The sequence below is a fragment of the Phoca vitulina genome, unplaced genomic scaffold (assembly GCF_004348235.1).
Source record: "Phoca vitulina isolate PV1807 unplaced genomic scaffold, GSC_HSeal_1.0 scaffold10, whole genome shotgun sequence".
Classification (NCBI taxonomy): Eukaryota; Metazoa; Chordata; class Mammalia; order Carnivora; family Phocidae; genus Phoca; species Phoca vitulina.
In genome coordinates this window covers 8,487,088-8,506,741 of record NW_022589713.1, presented here as the reverse complement: position 1 = coordinate 8,506,741, position 19,654 = coordinate 8,487,088, and the positions used below count along the sequence as shown (strand labels likewise).

At 37.2% G+C, this 19,654-nt stretch overlaps 1 protein-coding gene across 3 annotated transcripts in view; it reads left to right on the top strand.

The window, feature by feature from the left end:
• Positions 1 to 17,828, top strand: part of RNF13 (ring finger protein 13) — a 166,631-nt gene extending 148,803 nt beyond the window's left edge. For all 3 annotated transcript variants that reach the window (XM_032408465.1, XM_032408464.1, XM_032408466.1), the window contains exons 9-10: positions 16,062 to 16,142; positions 16,426 to 17,828. In XM_032408465.1, the coding sequence (XP_032264356.1) occupies positions 16,062 to 16,142; positions 16,426 to 16,790 (446 nt within the window). In that variant the 3' untranslated portion in view covers positions 16,791 to 17,828. The remainder of the gene's footprint in view (positions 1 to 16,061; positions 16,143 to 16,425) is intronic.
• Positions 17,829 to 19,654: the final 1,826 nt, after the last annotated feature.

Sequence of the window (19,654 nt, the reverse complement as noted above, 5' to 3'; positions counted from 1 at the left end):
TTAATAAATATATACTAAGCACTTACTATGCTCTAGGCACACTGTTCTACCTAAACATTAGGGATGCAATAGTGAATATAAAACAAGAAGGAATGGTCATATTTCAAGTTTCTTATAAATTTAGATCTCACACTGGGTTTCTTTACTGAATAGAGATGGTTTAGAAAACATTTTGACCTAATGCATTTTTGTGACTTCCTAATACATTAAAATTAGGCCTCTCATTTTAAAATTATTAGCCTACATCTTGAAGATATTTTCTTTGTGTAAGTTGTAATATTTTCAATTTCTACAAAACAGTCATACCTAGCGAGGCACTAACTTATATAGTTTTTATATGATTTTATATTTGCCCGGAATTACTGTTAAATCACAAGCCATTTTGTTCAGTTACACGAGCCCTAAAAGTACTGAACTTAGAGCAGCTATCAGAGTCCCAGCCTTTGCTCACGGGCCTTCGGTTTCAGCCACTGACACACAGGAGTTGTTAATTTGCACAAATGACTAGACCGTTTAAAACTTTGTTCTTAGCATACCTGTGATTCTGCTGTAAACCAAATTAAGAAAAATTTAGAACCAATGAGTACATGGATTAATTTCCTCTTAGAAGTGGCAGACTAAACACATTTTGATAGTTGTTCTTGTCTGTGAAAAAGTCTTTCCCTTTTTTGCCATAATTATGAAAGGGATAATATCAGAATGGTTTCTGTATGAACACAGAATTGGAAACCATTTTAATTTTTTAAAAAGTTCTTCTTTTGCCAAAAACCTTAAACTTGATTTCTTCACCCCCCCCCCCCCCCCGCAGTCTGGATGCTTGGGGCTACATAGTCTGAGATATGAAAGGCTGTCAGGTTCTCCACTGTGAAAGGATAATGATAATGTTGAAAAGTGATTTTTTTTTTTTATGTCTTTCAAGTTATAAACTGAAGTAATAAGCCAGTTTATCAAAAAGAAATCCCACCCACTTTTTCTTACTTGTGGGAAATTATCTTACCCAAAATTCTAAATCCAGCCTGGAATATAAAATTGTACAGGTTGTATACTGCACAGCTTTGGGAGGTTATCATTCATTCTTTGTCATCAGATATTTATTATTTGTGATAATTATTTTTGGCAGATAGCAATAACGTGCCTTGAGGTAGTACTGCTTTTTTCCTAATTTGCATAAAGGTGCCACTGAGCCAGGAGAATTTCTGGTCTGAACATAGAATGATGTAGCACTATAACCATCTTAGGAAACAATCATCTATGCGATCACCCAAATTCAGAATGCAGACAAATTTACAGGACAGATGATCCAGTTTATTTAACAAATAAGGTACACAAAGGGAGCAGAGTATTTTTGATTGAAAGAAACAAGTTACCAAGCTAAATGCGATGTTTGGACCCTGCTTAGATTTTAGTTTGAATAAATTATCTGTAAAAAGACTGTTTTGAGACAACTGAGGAAACTGAATATGCCTTGGGTATTAGATGATATTAAGAAAATACTGTTCATTTTGTTAGATATGATAATAGTATTGCGATTATGTTCTTTTAATGTCCTTATCTTTTAGAGATATATAAAGGTTTGCATTGGTAAAATGTTACCTCTCGATATTTGCTTTAAGATACTTAAGGAAAAAACGTAGAAGGCGGCGGATCTAACAAGAATAGTAGATTGAAACTCAGTGATGGTATATGAGGTGGTCTTACGGTCATTACTATTTTGTGTATGTTTGAAAACTTCTCTAAAAGAGTAAAGAAAGAAAGGAATGGTGTGTTCTTACTTGATTTTGTGTCTAAAGGGAAATCCGGTAGAGGGGCACCTGGATGGCTTCGTCAGTTAGGCATCTCCCTCTTGATCGCAGCTCAGGTCTTGATCTCAGGGTTCTGCGTTTGAGCCCTGTGTTAGGCTCTGCGGTGGGTGTGGAGCCTACTTTTAAGAAAAAGGGGGGGCGGCAGAAATCTGGTAGAAACCAGTGAAGAATGTTAATTATATTACTTCTTTTCCCTATAGGAATTGTTCCATTTTAGGAATTATAGAAAGCCCCAAAATTCCACTGGAATCACAAGTCGTTTCCTTTCCTATAGCTAGTGCCTAGGTTTTTTTCTAGTACAGATTAACTTATGCAATTTGTATCATACCTATAGTAATTAGAGGGGTGGGAGCATGTAACTAGTTCTTATGAATCCCAAGGCAATGTGGAAGTTAGCAGTTAATTTTTAGGTCAGCAAAATGGTGTGGTGGAAAGAATATAAGATTTTAAACCTAAAGACCTGGTTTTATTCATTAGATGTGTGACCTTGACCAAACCACTTAACCTACCTCTCTGATACCACCTGCCCTAGTAAGTACCTCCCTAAGATGTAAGAAAATAATGCAAAATCTTGACTTCTCAAGTACAAATTATTGTAGACCAGAACCAAGTAAGGCTAGTCTCATGTTACCATAGAATCTTTGAAATCTCATAGGCCAGGTTAGATACTCAGGATGTCTTAACTTCTGAAGAAAAAGAAATGTGTAGTTGTTATGTGACAGTGTCTGCTTTGTGTCTTAGGAGATGGTTATTCCTCTCAATTACTCAGAATCAACTGTTTTCTAACGGTGCAAATCACATTTGTTTAGTGCTCTGTGTTATGGGAAGTGTTTTCACATATATTGCCTCATTTGGCTTCTTTATCCATGACTTATTTTATGACTTTTATTTAAAGATGTTTTTCTCCAATTAGTATTATGTCAGCACATTTTCATAGGCTGATCATCCTGTGTGACTTTAGTCATTAAACCCATTTAGTCATTAACTGGTTCCGTGTTGGCCACAGTCGGAAAGAAGCAATGAGACATTCACAAGGTTAGCTTACAGCTTCTTTCCTTGGAGGGGTAAGAAAGGTACAGCGTGGTCCAGAGATTCTCAACCTTTCTCTGCTTTCTGCTTCCATACACTTTACATATGCAACTCACTGCCGTCAGTAACTTCTCTTATATGCATGTTTCTCAGTCCTGGCTGGTTGTAGGTTGAGCAGGCAGGCACTTGGGAGCACTGCTTATATCAGTCATCAGTACTTTCATTTTTTTTAAAGATTTTATTTATTTATTTGAGAGAGAGAGAGAAACAGCATGAGAGGGGAGAGGGTCAGAGGGAGAAGCAGGCTCCCGCTGAGCAGGGAGCCTGATGTGGGACTCGATCCCAGGACTCCGGAATCATGACCTGAGCCGAAGGCAGTCGCTTAACCCAACTGAGTCACCCAGGTGCCCATATCAGTCATCAGTACTTTTAGTCGTCGTCTTCTGTAAAATAGGAATCTCCTTGCTGCCATATGTTTGGTTTACTGCTTATAATAAGAGCAAACATTTGAGAGCTTTTTGTGTGCTAGACACAGATCTATGGGTTTTATATAGATTTTCTCCTTAGTTCTTGCCTCTTCCTAGCGAGCTGTTTCCTGATGACCTCCATGCTTTTGTGTCCCATGCAGACCTTTCTCTTAAGCTTCAGTCCAGTCCCGTATCTCCAGTTAAAGGACCGTTCTGCCTGGATAACCTATACAGTCTTCAAATTTAATATATCCAAAACTCTTTTTCCTTCTGCATTAGCATATATTTAACCAGCCACTGTGTTTGGTGTTAGCAGTAGGAGCTTCCTGTCCATAATTATATACAGCAAGAAAACCTCTACGGTTTATTCTGAGAATCACTTATATGTAAGAATAAAATCAAACTTAGGGGCGCCTGGGTGGCTCAGTCGGGTCTGGCTCTTGATTTCGGCTCCGGTCATGATCTCTCAGGGTTGTGAGATCGAGCCCCATGTCGGGCTCCGCGCTGGGTGTGGAGCCTGCTAAGATTCTCTCTCTCTCCCCCTTTGCCCACCCCTGCTCCCCCCCCCCCCAAAGAAAACCTCAAACTTAATACTTTAGAATAAGGACCTTACGGTCTGACCCTAGCTTATACTCCTAGCCTCATCCTGTTCTCTTCCTTGCATCTTAAATTCTAGCCGAGTGAGCTACTTCCTGTGCCACCCACATCCCTCTGTATAGTTTTCTTGGCCTTTCCCTGCTTTGTTTACCTCGGAGTCCCTATTCTTCCTTTAGGCTCTGCTTTAGTATAGTTCATGTTGTCTAGCAGGCACTTACTCTGTATTTGCCAAGTAGATGTCAGTGTGTTATTATAATGGACATTTTAGAAAACTTACAGATCAGAAATGTGACCCCCATTATCAAAGAATTTCTAATGCAGTGGAAACAGGGCAAATGTAATTTACTTTTATACATATTAAAATATATATATATATATTTATATATATTATTTACTTTTATATATTTACAAATATATATGTACTTCAATGGAAAGTATGGCTTTCCATCACAACTTTTTTTTTTAAAGACTTTATTAATTTATGTTTGAGAGAGCAAGCGAGCAAGCACAAGTTGGGGGGGCGGGCAGGGGGAGAAGCAGATTCCCCACTGAGCAGGGAGCCCTATGCGGGACTCGATCCCAGGACCCTGGTATCATGACCTGAGCCGAAGGCAGATGCTTAACCAACTGAATCACCCAGGAGCCCAAAATACAACATTTCTTATATTACAATAAAATGTGTGGTCCAGTGAGGAAGAGTAGATACTCTTGTCTTTGCAGAGATAGTATATTCTGACACACTGTAGTCTAAATAAGCTGCACATGTTGTTCAGGCTATAATTAGTCTTTAGTAGTAGTTACACATTATTTTAGGATAAAATATACTCACAAAATACCATCTCTTCAGTATTTAGAATTAATTTACCCATTCTTAGCTTAAAAAAGAAATTACCAGTTTGTTAATCTGCTTCCAGTCCCTCGCCTGCTCCTTTTACAAGCTGTATCCAAATAATGCCAAATAAAACACTTAAAAGTTAAGCAAACAGCCATTACTTAAAATTGCATACACCATCTTTGCATTTACCCCCCCTTTTATTACCTATGCCTAGTCCCCGTTGTCTTTCAAAATGATCATTGGATCTGATCATTTCTGTCCATTCTTACTGTGTCATGCAAGCCTGTCCTCAGTTTATTACTTGCATCTTGGGAGTGTCAAAATAGGTCAGTCTTACTGTCTCCAGGCTCACCTCTACATCCCAGGCTTGGGTTCCTTCAGCACACTGATGAAGAATTGTTAAGATGCTGTTTTCATACATCGTTCATTCCTCTGCTTGAAAGCTTTCAATTGATCTCTACGTCCTAAGAAGTCAGATCAGAGTCCTCATCTTAGTATTCACAGCTTTTCATGATTTGGCTCCTCCATCCTCATCCAACCTTATTTTCCACTGCTCCTTATCTCTAACCTTGCATAACTTAGATTTTGCCATGTTTATTCTTCTTTGCAAATACTTTTCAACTGTTACTTTTCCAGTAGTATCTTTTCTGCCTTAGTGTTCCTAAATTCAGGTTACCTTTAGGGCCTGACCCTAGTGCCTTTCTCCAGTATCTCCTAGTAATAGCAAGCTCTTCCTTCTTGTAGATCTTCTGATTGTCAGTAGGCACAGGATCTAATATTGCCACTATGCAAACATTATAATCCGTGTAGTACTTCTGTTGTCCTGAGAGTTGGCTGGCGTATTCAACATTGGATTTAGATGGTAAAATCTGAGGACAGCTTTACTCCATCAGTCAGGATATATAGAATTTATCTACATTATATAAAAATGTCTAGCTACTTGTACTTAGATTTATGTGATTAGGTCTTCTGATGAGCAGTTGAAGGCAGAGATCAAGATTTCCTGGGAATAACTGGGGTATAGTTACTCATACAGTCCTTCAATAAATATTTACTGAGTACTTTTACTATGTGCCAGGCACTGTTCTAGGTGCTAGGAAAACTGCAATAAATTAAAAAAAACAAAAAAACCCTGCCTTTGTGGACCTTAGTGGGGGCAAATGGACAAATAAGAGGTAAAGCCACATAGCAGTTAAGTGCAGTAAAGAAAAACAAATGATGAGTGACAGGAAAGGGGATGGAATACTATTTTAGAAAAGACAGGAAAGACTTCTCTGAGAAGGACACTTTGAACAGAGAATAAACTGGGGGGGAGGGGTGAAAGGAGAGAATATTGAGGGCAGAGGCCTTGAGGCAGCGGTGTTTGATATACTCAGGGAACAGGAAAGAGCATGTGGCCAGGATGGTAGGGATGTAGAGGGAGAGTGGTTAGAGAGGAGATCAGAGATAGATGGGGACCCAGATCATGCCATGGCAAGGACTTGTGATTTTATTGTATGATGCTGTAACTTGGGTAGCTTTTGAGCATAAGAATGACATGCTCAAGGGGCGCCTGGGTGGCTCAGTCATTAAGCGTCTGCCTTTGGCTCAGGTCATGATCCCAGGGTCCTGGGATCGAGCCCCGCATCAGGCTCCCTGCTCAACATGGAAGCCTGCTTCTCCCTCTCCCACTCCCCCTGCTTGTGTTCCCTCTCTCGCTGTGTCTCTGTCAAATAAATAAAATCTTTAAAAAAAAAAAAAAAGAAAGAATGACATGCTCAAATTACTGTGGAAAAGGATCCCTCATGCTGGTGAATGGAGAATAGACTAGGGCTTGACAGTGAAGCAGGGAGAGTCCATGTGGTATGTTCCAGGGTGAGAGGTAGATGCTTCCTTGAATGAACAAAGGCTTTGTGGTATCTGTTATTCAGCATGTATTTATTGGGAGCCCACTCTATACCAGCCACTATAGCAAACACTAGGGATATGGTGGTGAGTAAAAGACATAGTTCATCTCTCCATAAGGCTAAGAATCTGTAGCCAGTGCTAGTTGATATTTGTTCTGTGTTCAACAATTCAAGGGAAAACTGGTCTGATTTTACTCTCAAGAAGAAAATCAGAAAAGGGACTGTTTCTCAGTTTCTCGAAAGAAACACTTTACATATGGCCACAAAGCAGTAATATAATGATGTTCCAAGTTGGGTAGGAGTTACTGTTGTGACTATGGCTTCTGAGAAATCAGTGCATTCCTGAGTTACCTAAAGGTGGTGAAGTATCTTATTATTTCATGTTCAGAAATAGAGATCCCAAGGTCTGCATTTAGCTCTGAGGTGGACTGAAGGAGATTGAGAGGGTTGGTTTGTATCTTAGTACTGTTGACCTTTATCATTTGCCTGTAGCTGTGATTACTACAGAGAACCATGCCTTCAGTCCACTAACTTCTAACTGAAGAAGTCAGTGTAATTTATACCAAATGAGTTAACTGGGATTAAACTGGATTGGGATGGGCATTATACCAAATAAAAATCTGATAATTTTCCATTTTAGATCTTGTGAGCATGTATCACACCTATTATATAAGGAAAAAAAAAAGGCAAACCATGTACTTTGCATGCATGATCTCATTTAGTTCTCAGAGCAGCACAATTAAGAAAAGTACTATCGTGACCATTTATAGATAAAGAAAATGAGACTCAGAAAGATTAAGTAGATTACCTGAGAGTGCATAACTGGGTGAACATAAGTGTCAGGGCTGCAATGCAAATTCTTCACTTCAAACACTATACTTGTAAATACTACTCTTCAGTCACTACCATTTCAAAATAAAGTGCCTCCGGGCTTTAATCCTTCCCATTCCTCTTTTCTTGTCCTCTCCCTCCCCCCACCTGCACTTACCCTTCTCAATTTACTATGTCAAAAAGAAAGAATGTATTTGAGATAAAATTTCCTAAAGTTTCAGGTCTACTGAAATAATGAGAATACTCATTTTATCATATTCTACCTTAACAAGGTAAATTACCTATTTATATTTCTGCCTTTGTAACTCGTCTTGTCCTTTGCTCACATTTCTATTGGGATCTTAGTGTTTTCTTATCAGTTACATGCATTTAGAAGGAAATTTTATGTATGACTTTTTTACAGTCACTTTTGCTGCATTGAGAGTTGTAATTAAATACTAGCCCAATCTAGTCAACAGGCAGAAGTATCTAGAGCTAATTCTGCTACATGCAAAAATAATGTAGGCCCAGTGCTTCTTACACTTTATACCCCAAGGGTACCTGAGGCTGCTCAAGTTTTTTTATTTCTTTTATATGAGGGGGGGGAAATAATTACTGGATTAGAACACACAAGTATTTAAGGACATATATAAATTTGAATTTGTTGAAGTTGGCTCTGGAAGGGTGTTGTAACATCCTGATTTCCTAGTGGCCTGAAAAGAAATAATGAAAAAAGAATAACAAAAGCTTTTTAGTAGTCAAAGTAGTTAACTACTTTAAAGTAGTTAAAGTACCAAAGTATTTTAAGTACATGAGGTCTGGCACAGTATTTGTCATTATAAAATCCCTTTAACTTTGCTTTTTTAACTTCAGGATAATGACATCTTTTAATCCACTTGCTCCTCTATCCAGAAAGATCTCAGGTGTAACGGTCTTTTACCTGCATAATGCGATCAGGTTAGAACCAATAAAGACTAACACAGGGAAACCTTAGGTTTAAAAAGAAAATCACTCAAAGTGGAATTTGGCCAATGCTTGGATTCGGATTTTAAGCTTGTTATATGGATTTATTTATGGCCTCTAAGGCAATCACTTTTTATTCTTATTCTCAATTAGTGAACTAATTCATGAACACATTTCCAAAAACAAAGTTGCCAATATATTGCTCTTTCCTTCAGTGGAGTCATTTGTTTCCTTATTGTGCATGCACTATCATTTCATCATCAGAATACATAAGAAAGATCTGACCTTTAATTAAACTTCTAGAATGTTGCTATTTTTTAGCATCTGAGAAGGGTTTGTAAAAATAAGAAACCATGGGAGAGCAAAATAAACCATCTTTGTTCCTTCTCCATTTGTGGCAATCTGACGGAAATAAATGCTCTGGCTTATGAACTGGAAACATTTTAATTTCTAATAAGTGGCAGTTTGAGCATTTCTTAACCTCTTATCCTTTCTACATTGTGAATTAAAGGGGATTATTTAAATGTGAAATTCTAAATAGATGTGCTAGAAGACAATACAGGCATAATGGTTAAAAGACCATGGATGGGCTCTGGAGTCGGACAGACCTAGGTTGGAATTCTGGATCCCCATTTATTGGCTGTGTGACTTGTGCAAATATGCACATTTGTTGGAACACCTTAACAAATGGCAGCAATTATTATACAAAAATTTAAAAAAACCTTACATAAAAATCATAAATAAAATATTAGTGTCAGTAAAATAGTCATTAAACATTTCTTTTATAGATGAAAAAAGATAAGATCGCCAAAATCGTGAAGCAGCTAAAAAATATGTAATTTTATAAATATTATACTTGAAGTTTCTTTCCAATAACCCTAAGTTTGAGTTAGTTGTTTTATTTTAAAATGTTTTGGTTATCATGAGATTTGACATCTAAAGGAAAAAAAAAGAGGCCTATTTGTTATGCATATTCTAGTGTATGCTAATGGTTTTGACAACGTATGCACACATATGTTAGAAAAAAAATCCCAATTGTTGCAATTTTCTCATGGTTGTAAACACTATTAGATGACTGAAGACATGTAGAACACTTCTGTGGGTACTCACCATTCCAGTGAGTCACAGCACCAAACCATGAAAGTCTTAAGAGAACTCTCATAGGCTTTAGAATGTAGTAGAAACATTAATTTTAGGGCAAGTTACAGTATTTTGGAAATTCTTGCCAACAAACAAAAAGAATTCGGCATTTGGAAGTTTTCCATTGGCCTAGTCTATAGTCAGACCCACAGAAACCAGCAGAAAACAGGTCAACACTCACATGGTTTACAGTGCTCTGGGGACACGAGCACCTTAAATCTTCCTATTGTATTGATCTTCACTTGGCAGCTCTTTCAGAAGTGTTTGTGCTGATTAATACTTAAGTGGTTTAAATACTGACTTAGTAATTTCTAGCACATATAAAATAATAGCATTTTTAGTTGTTTTCTTGCTTCTGAAGCAGCCAACTTCCTTTTAGAGCTCTTCATTACTCATTATGGCCCTCAAAAATAGCTCTTTGATTGAAGTTTCCTGAGTCATTCGGTTAATGTATTTCTCCAAGTCTGTAATCATAAAGACTGGTTACTACACACCATGTTTCTTAGCAGATGAAAAATCCTGTTTTCACTTCACATTCCTTAAGCATTTAAGGCAGTCTCTGTGGGAGCCGTCTCCCCTGCAGTATGCGAAGGAGCCAGAGCCCGGAGTTATAAATGGGGGCTGGGGGGGCTGGGTTTCATATTTGAAATTTAAATTACCAGGTACTTTTATTTATTTTATAGCTTAATCGTTGAGATTTTTCAAGATAGGTCTAAAAAGCAGAAGATACGACTTCAGAGATTGGAAAAAAGCAACAGCACATTTAAAGTAGATGTAAAAGTGGAGCAAAACTTTTTTTTTTTTTTTTTTTAAAGATTTTATTTATTCATTTGAGACACAGATATACAGAGATAGAGAGCATGAGCAGGGGGAGAGACAGAGGGAGAGGGAGAAGCAGGCTCCCCGCTGAGCCAGGAGCCCGATGTGGGGCTCGATCCCAGTACCCTGGGATCATGACCTGAGCCGAAGGCAGACACCCAACCATCTGAGCCACCCAGGTGCCCCAGTGGAGCAAAACTTTTTGTAGTTTCTTTCTTTACTTTTATCAACGGAGATATGCTTAATTTTTATAACTACATTTAACTACCTTTAATGTAACCTTAAAAGTAAATATTCCTTTGCCCAGGAGTTAAAAATAATCAAAGAATTCTCAAGCAAATCCGGCTTTAAAAATATTCTATCCCTGTTGTCTTTTGTTCAGAATTCTTGGAAACTGGTATGGAGGAGGGGAGAAGAGAAGATAAAATTAGTTTATTTGCTAGAAAGAGCTGCCATTGTTTTCTTGACTGGTGAAGTAGGGAATAAGTGGCAAGGTATTTTCTCTACAAGAACAGTAATTTTTGCTTTGAAGTTCATGAATCCAATGCTACATCTTCCCTGGGTAAATTCTTTAAAAATGTTTTTGTTATTCTCTCTCATGAAACCTGTGTTTAGTTAGCCCTGTATGTTCACTCTTGTATCGTTTACTTTGAGGAAACCTATTCTAGTTGACTTTAAGCCCTTGACTATCTTGTTATTAAATTGAACAATTAAGTTCTGCATCAATTTGTATGCGCTATGGCTGGATTCTCTCAAATTAGTTCATTTTTTTTAGTCATCTCTAGAAATGGTGATTCCTCTTTCTATACCTAATGTTACATCCAAATGTTTTTATTATAACATGGCTAAATGCAGGTCAGGTCTCCACCACTTAACTTTTGCGTTAGTTTGTTCAAGACTGAAAGGCCATTGTAGTTGAAACGTGTGAAGGGGGGGTGAGACTGGTGTGAGAGAAGATGGGAGGAGGGTCAGATATGTAGTTTTACGAAAGTCATGGTTCAGAAGCTCAGGTGATTCTAAGTGAGATATGGAACCATCTAAATGAGACTGATATGGTGTGTTAAAAAAAAGAAAAAATCACCCTGGCCGTTAGGGAGAAGAACTACATGAGGCAAGAACAGAATGTAGACTAGAGGCTCTTACAGTAATCCAGGCTATCAGACCAGGGTAATTGAAGAAATGAGAAGGGGACAGATTCTGGATATGTTTTACAGATAAAGTTTACAGGACTTGGTGAAAGACTGAATGTAGGCCCTAAGGGAAGCGACATTAAAGGCAAGCCCAGGCCCAATCAGCTGTTCGTGCCACTTCAGCTATTCGTGCCACTGCAGTGACGGCCTTAGGTCTGTGTGATTCCTATTCTGTGCCTTTGCTGTACCCAGGATTTAGGAGAGAAACTAAGGAAGAACAGGTTTAGAGAGGAAAAATCAAAGTTCTGTCCACTCATATAACATTCCCAGATTGATGGGACTTTTAAAAGTGCATTCATGAAATTTTTCTAAAATATTATTCAAATGACCATGCCAGAAGCATTCTAGACAGAAGCGTTTCCATGCTGTTGCAAGTAACAGACCTGAATCTCACCCCTCCTGTAACTTAACACCTATCCAAAGTCACTGCTTGACAAAGCCTGGACAGGTTTTATATCAGGGTTTCTCAACTTCTGCACTGTTGGCATTTTAGATGGGGTAATTCTTTGAGGGGCTGTCTAGAGCATTGTAGGATGTTTAGCAGCATCCCTGGCCTACTAGATGCCAACAGCACCATCTCCCAGTTGTGGAAACCAAAACTGTCTCCAGGTATCACCAGATGTCCCTGGGAGGCAAAATCCTTCCCAATTAAGAACCACTGGTTTATACTAAGCAAAACTTTCTAGCATGGTGCTGACAGTAACAAAACAAATGTTTATTACCATTTATAAACCCTTTTATGCTACCAGAACCAATGCACAGATAGATTATTTTTAAAAATCTGCTGAAGTTGTAAACCATAAAAATAAATGCCTTGAATTTACCTTTAAGCGCTCAATAGTTATTTGATGTCGGGCCATGGTCTTGAGTATGAATCTACTGACTGGATTTCCAAGTTGTCATGGTATGTGATGCATTTCCTACCATTTTTAGTTTTAGGCATTTTTAAATGGGACAAAAATTGGATTCTGCTTTCATTCTTGCTTTTTATTGGTACATAAATTTGTCCACTCTCTTAGATTTCTCAGCTATACTTCATTTAATCTCATTTTGGCTGGAGAGGGGTTGGGGTTGCAACTACCTTTTCTTTCTTAATACAGTCAACCTAGCTGTCAAATAAAACCAGTCTTTTACACTCACAGTTCAAGGACTGCTGAATATTTAATTAAATTACATAATTACCTATGTAATACAAACAGATTCAGTGACTACTGCCACTGACTGTAAGCATACAGTTCATCTGATGTGACAGAAGCACATGGGGATATTAGGGAGCAGCCTCCTCCCCCAGCCTTCAGTGCACCATGTCGTAAGTCAGTATTCGTTTCCAGCCAGTTTTGTCAGGTGGCAATTTGCACCAAACACTGTGTATTCTACTTGTGTTACTTCTTTTAATCCACAATCCTAAAATACAGATATGTTAATGAGAATACTAAAACATGGAGATGTGTCCTGCACTAGGTTACACAGCTAATAAATAAAATGGTCAGGATGAAACCCCTGGCATTCTAACACGTGCTTTACCATTTCATCAGAAGTCCAAAGCCCGGGGGTGGGGTGGGGGTGGGTGGGAGTAATTCTCTACAGAGCACTAAGTTCCAGTCTAGTCCACGATCACAAACTGTACCTTTGAAACTTGACCCATAAAGAAAGATCAGGGACTCTGAAGCATCAAGTCCATACGTTTAGGACTAACCCCAATACTACCTGTATTAATTTCCTATTGCTCTGGTAACAAATTACTACAAACTTAGTGGCTTAAAACACTTATCTTACGGTTCTGTAGGCTAGAAGTCTGACACAGGTCTCACTGGGCTAAAATCAAGATGTCAACAGGGCTGTGTTCTTTTCTGGAGGCTCTAGGAAGAATCCATTTCCTTGCCTTTTCCAGCTTCTAGAGGCCACCATAGTCTTTGGCTTGTGACTTAGCTTCCCCTCCATCTTCAAAGCCAGTTACACTGTATCTCCCTGACCAGTAACCATAGTCACATCCCCCTCTGACTCTGAACTTTTCTGCCTCCCTCTTGTACTTTTAAGTACACAGGGCCCACCTGGATAATGCAGGATAACCTTCCTACCTTAATAAAACGATGCTTAGAGCCTTGGGGGGCACAGCTCTGGATCCCCCGAAAAACGTGTAGCATTTTATAAGGAAATAAATCATGAGGTATTTCACTTTAAATTTTAAATCATTGGTGCCATCTACATAACACACTGAATTAACACAAATTACATTTTAAAAATCATTTATAAGAGGTACTGGCTAAAAATGGCTATAGGAAATTACTCCTTATTTTGTAATGTCAGTGAGATGGTCAAATAAATGTCAGTACAGTTAATACAAAATCAACAGGTTTGGCACAAATAATTTTTTCAGATACAATGACGGCTTTATAAATATACTTAATACTGTTAGAATTTAACCTCTGGTATTTTTAATTCTGCAATTTAGCTTCTGTAATAGATGTTTCCAATGACACTTTTCTCGGTAACTGAATTTCCTTTAGATTTTATGCAATGTGTTATGCACGTTTTGCCCTTGTTCTTTATTTTTCAAAATGATGTATCTGAGGACTCACATTTGGTAGTAAAATACAAGTAGAATATCATACTACTCTTTGCTGAAGATCTAACAGATTCCAACAGGAAAGCAGTATAAAATTATTACTAAAAATCCAATGCTTAAAACTTGTCTTAGTTTGAATTTCCGAGAACAATACCAAGGACGGAGATGCAGGTGATTTCTTTGGGAAATAATCTCAGGAAACAGAGTGAGGGAGTGGGGAGAGAGGGGGAGAATGAAAAATGAAGTGTATCTTACTGAGCTGGTTACTGTGGACAGCTGGTACTGAGCTCCTCTGAGGAACTATGTGCCTCAGAACTGTCCCTTTGAAGACAACTGGGGCCTTTATCCACCAGATTACCTCCTCTGTTGGTTTCTGTATCTGTGTTTAATGGGCATTTTCACAAAGTCCTAAAATTTAAAAGTTTGATTTGTAGGAGAAATCAGTGACGACTGAATTGCTTATTAAAACTGTCCTCAAAGTCAATGTAAGTGGATCAACTGTATAATTACAGATAATTAGATATATTGGAGTCCTTTAGTCTTGAATAGTTTTAGATACATATGATCGGTCTCACCAAACTCCACACACAGGTTCTAACATAGCAGCTTGTATTTGTTATAGAATGTATTTGATACTCAATACTATAATAACCAAATTCAAAACACTGAACAAAAAATAGTAATTTTCATGAAAGCTTTCTTTTTAGGACTCCTCCTGAATGTGCTATTTTAAATGACTAAAGGATATTAAAGGGATTGTTTGGATAGAACTAGGATTCCCTCCTTTATGGGTCATGTTCATCCAGACTAGCCAGACAATGGCTTTATTTCTGACCCGTCTTCCAAGGTTGTTAACCTGTGTGTGGGATAGGCAATGAATTGTCCTTTGTTCCCTGAGATTTTTAAGTTTTTACCTAATATACATTTATTGGAAAACACTGAATTGAAAGCAGTCACAGTGGTCACTGCCATTACTGCCTCAACTTAAGCTGCTCTAAGACTGCCACTTCCTTTAAAATTAACTACACTTGAATTCCAAAAAGAGCTATGACTAAACCTTCATGATTTATAAAGGTGGTAAGTTCAACAACAAATTAAAAAGGCAGTATTAATAAACACCACTTAGTGACCATCTTATATGCTTGGCCCGTTGCTCAGTCACAAACCTGTGAGGTAGACAGAATCTTCTTACAGATACAAGAACTGGATGGCAAAGGCTAAGTAACTTGCTAAGCACCACAGAGCTAGTAAATGTTGAAATGGAGATTTGAAGCCTAGTAAGTCTCATTCCAAATGTTTCTCCACTAACATTAAAAAAAACATTTGAGTATGTTCTAATGTTTCCGTTTTTACTTTAAAAATTACCAAGACTTTAAGAAATCTAAACAGTGAAATTTTGTTGTCTTTGGTATAAAATATTTCAAAACTAGCATTTGAATAGTCATATAAAACATTACTGCAGGGGTACCTGGGTGGCTCAGTCGTTAAGCGTCTGCCTTCGGCTCAGGTCATGATCCCAGGGTCCTGGGATCGAGCCCCGCATCGGGCTCCCTGCTCAGCAGGAAGCCTGCTTCTCCCTCTCCCACTCCCCCTGCTTGTGTTCCTGCTCTCGCTCTCTGTCAAATAAATAAATAAAATCTTAAAAAAAAAAAAACCACTGCAGTGATTAATAAAAAACTTTTGCAAAGTTAATCAAGATAAACAATAAACAAATTTGACATCCATTTTTAATTTATTTTAGGTAAAATATTAATTATTTAAATTAAAACTTCAGGTTTCTGAACTTAAAGCAGCTCCCTCATCTGACAGAAAACAAGAAAAAGGTATCATTTACAGATAGATCAATCAAAAGACATTTAAAATAATCGACTGAGGAAGACCTAACTTGAAGAGTTGGAAGATTAAAGATACTTCTCTACATCTTTTAATTAATTTTATTTACTACTGTCTGTCACAGGAGATGAGTATGATGTATGTGCCATTTGTTTGGATGAATATGAAGACGGAGACAAGCTCAGAATCCTTCCTTGTTCCCATGGTATGAATAATCACACACTGCTTTGAATTTATGTATAATTCATATGTAGGCTCAATATTAGAGGAGACAAAATAGTTATTAGCATACTATGAGCCAGGTCTTGTAGTAATTAGTGGTGTCATTAAAGGATGGAGGTATATTTGTAAAAATTTACAAATTTTTTTGTCCCTACATGATACATATAGATTAGAAGAACATGAATAAAAAACATGGTAAGAAACTAAAAATGTAATGTTCTCAACCACAGTATATTATCTAAAAGATGTGTATTTTGCTTCAACAGCTTACCACTGCAAGTGTGTAGACCCCTGGCTAACTAAAACCAAAAAAACCTGTCCCGTCTGCAAGCAGAAAGTTGTTCCTTCTCAAGGCGATTCAGACTCTGACACAGACAGTAGTCAAGAAGAAAATGAAGTGTCAGAACATACCCCTTTACTTAGACCTTTGGCTTCTGTCAGCACCCAGTCATTTGGGGCTTTGTCGGAATCCCGCTTACATCAGAACATGACAGAATCTTCAGACTATGAAGATGACGACAATGAAGATACCGACAGTAGTGATGCAGAAAACGAAATTAATGCACATAGTGTTGTAGTCCAACTGCAGCCTAATGGTGAACGGGATTACAACATAGCAAATACTGTTTGACCTTCAGAGGGTGATTGGGTTATTTCCTAACAAATGTTTATTTAGGTATATAATTTGATTTTTTTGCTCCCTTCAGAGATTCCTGTAGAGATAACTTATTTTTTAGTATTCTACAGTTTAGATTACTGAAACAGGTGTTTTTGATCTGGCATTTATCTGCAGGAGTGTACTTCATTTCCCTGATAACTAGTAATAGGCTGGTGCTGTAACTCAAGCATCAAATCAGCTCTTCTTTTGGAATGAAATATAGCCAAAATATTTTTTAAAATTCCTCAGTATAGCTTGCAATTAAGACCAAGATCACAGTATGCAAATGTTTCGTGTTTTACACACAAGGTCAGTGCTGTGGCCACCTAGCATGAGCTAAGCCAACTCCCATTTGCATAAAGTTTACCTAGAGTTGTTGAGTTGGAATATATTTGTCCCCTAAATTGCCATTACTCATGAGAGGTGACAATTTAGCATTTTTCCTTCTATCAGCACCACAAAGAAACTCAGAGCTGTCTTTTTCCTTTCTATTCCCAAGTAGTCTTATCCTGATAGGAATGGTCTGTACTAGTGCAGATTTCATAGGGTTTTTTTTTTCCCTCAAAGTTTTATATACTATATAGTGTTATGTATGAATTTGATTCATCAGCTAAAGTAACATGTCTCTGGACTTAACTTACTGAATTTCAGTATCCTTAAGGGTTTTGTGTTATGATCAAAGCAAAAAGAAAATGCTGTATAAAAATACCAAACTTCAGCAACTGTTAATACTCAAGATACCTCTTAACAAAGAGCATCTTATGCTAATTAGCCCTGCTAAACTATGTACAGAAGAAATTGTTCAAGTATTGGATTTGAAAATAATTGCTTATGTTTAACAGAACTAATGATGTATTTAAACGATGTATTATGAAGAGTTAAATTATATTATACATCATTGTAACTATGTAGAAAATATAGACTTATGTATAATCAAAATGCTAAGAGTTTTTATATGGCCTTGTATGAAGGGAGTTTGAATGTTAATAAACACGTTTTCCACTTTAAGAACTGGCAAAATATTTGTTCTGCTGTACAATTACCCAGATTAGCCTCATTTATGTGCACATATAGGTATATGTGCTATAAAGGTATAATAGTTAAGGTAATGTAGGTCATGTAAAACCACCACCTTAGAATTTTATACAAGGTAACTACTGCTCACAACCAATTAGGTAATGCCCCAAAAGTTAAAACCACAGCCAAAATCCCAACAATAATATACACTGTGGTACCCTGGTGTAATTATGGTACATCCTTACAGAAGACTTCTATACAGCCTTGAAAGAATAAAGTTAATATCCAGACAGTGCTATATTGACTGGGAATTTTTAGTCAACAAGAGCATATTAAGAGAATAGTTAAGTACATGATGTATAGAGTCTTCTGTTGTAAAAAGAGAAAAATTTATTTTTAAAAGAAATGTAACACTATTGAGGAAATTTTACTTTCTGAAAAAAAATTTTATAATCCATCAAAAAAAGGTATTTATACTTAGGAAAATAAAAGGTTGAATTCAGTATCCACTGTCTGTTACCAGGTTGTCCCCTCCCCCAACCTCCTTATAAAAATCACACACAGGCCTGAGAAACAGGTCATCAGTTTACTATGGTAGTGAAGCAGACTCTGGAATTGGATGTACTTACACAGCCCTAACCTTTGCAAACCTGGGTGGTCATTTGTACAATTTCATTTAACCTAAGGTAGGGTATGAAGACAGAACACTCAGTACCTGCCACATAAATACACAGTAATAGCTTTTATAATTAAGGTAAATAATTAAACACATCATACCTAAACCCTTTTTTTTTTTTTAAAGATTTTATTTATTTATTTGACAGAGAGATAGAGAACACAAGTAGGCAGAGGGAGAGGGAGAAGCAGGCTCCCCGCAGAGCAGGGAGCCCGATGCAGGACTTGATCCCAGGACCCTGGGATCATGACCCGAGCCAAAGGCAGCCGCTTAACCGACTGAGCCACCCAGGCACCTGTAAACCCTTTTTTTTTAAAGGGCAAAGTTAAAGGTCACTATAACATGTACTAAATGTTGTATCTCCTCAGTCCTCAATCTATAAATCAGATCGAGGTCTTGGGTTCCTTTAAATTTAAGTATTAGGAGTTTTTCTGAGGCAAAATTGCCCCCCCCCTTTTTAAACTCCAAACTGTTACTTTTAGTTGTGTAAAAAAAAAAAAAGAATCCCAACATATATATATATATATATAAACACTAATATTCAGTTGAAATCTTTTATAATTTCTCTATGGTATAACTATACAGCTTTTTAAATAGGACATTAAATAAAATTAAAATCTAATTTCCATTAAAAAATACTTTCCTAATTTAAAACCTTTCTGATATGAAAGTAGTCACATGGAAACTTACCCCAGAGATGAATTTATCTTGGTATTTTGCCTTCAGAAATACCTATGTAAAATACATGTATATATTATACACTATGTATTTATACTGTATGCAACATCTGTTCATTACCTCATTATTTAACATTTACTGGTGAGCATTTTCTCATGTTATTCAATGACTATTTATTCTCTGGACATACAGTAATTCATTCAACCCATAATCCTCAAAGTTGAATCTTGTAGTGTTCCAAGTTTAGGTATTTTATGTGGTATGATCACATTCTGGTATGCAAATGTGTTTAGCCCCATTTCCTTAGGTTAAATTGCTAGAACTAAGTATAAAACAGTTACCTACATATATTTTCATTAAGTGTTTTTTGTGGATAAGGGGCCAATAGCTAGTTTCATTATTTCATTAAATACTAGTGTTATAGTTGCCCTCTACCATCTTCTACTCCCCCGTCCACACTCCCAAA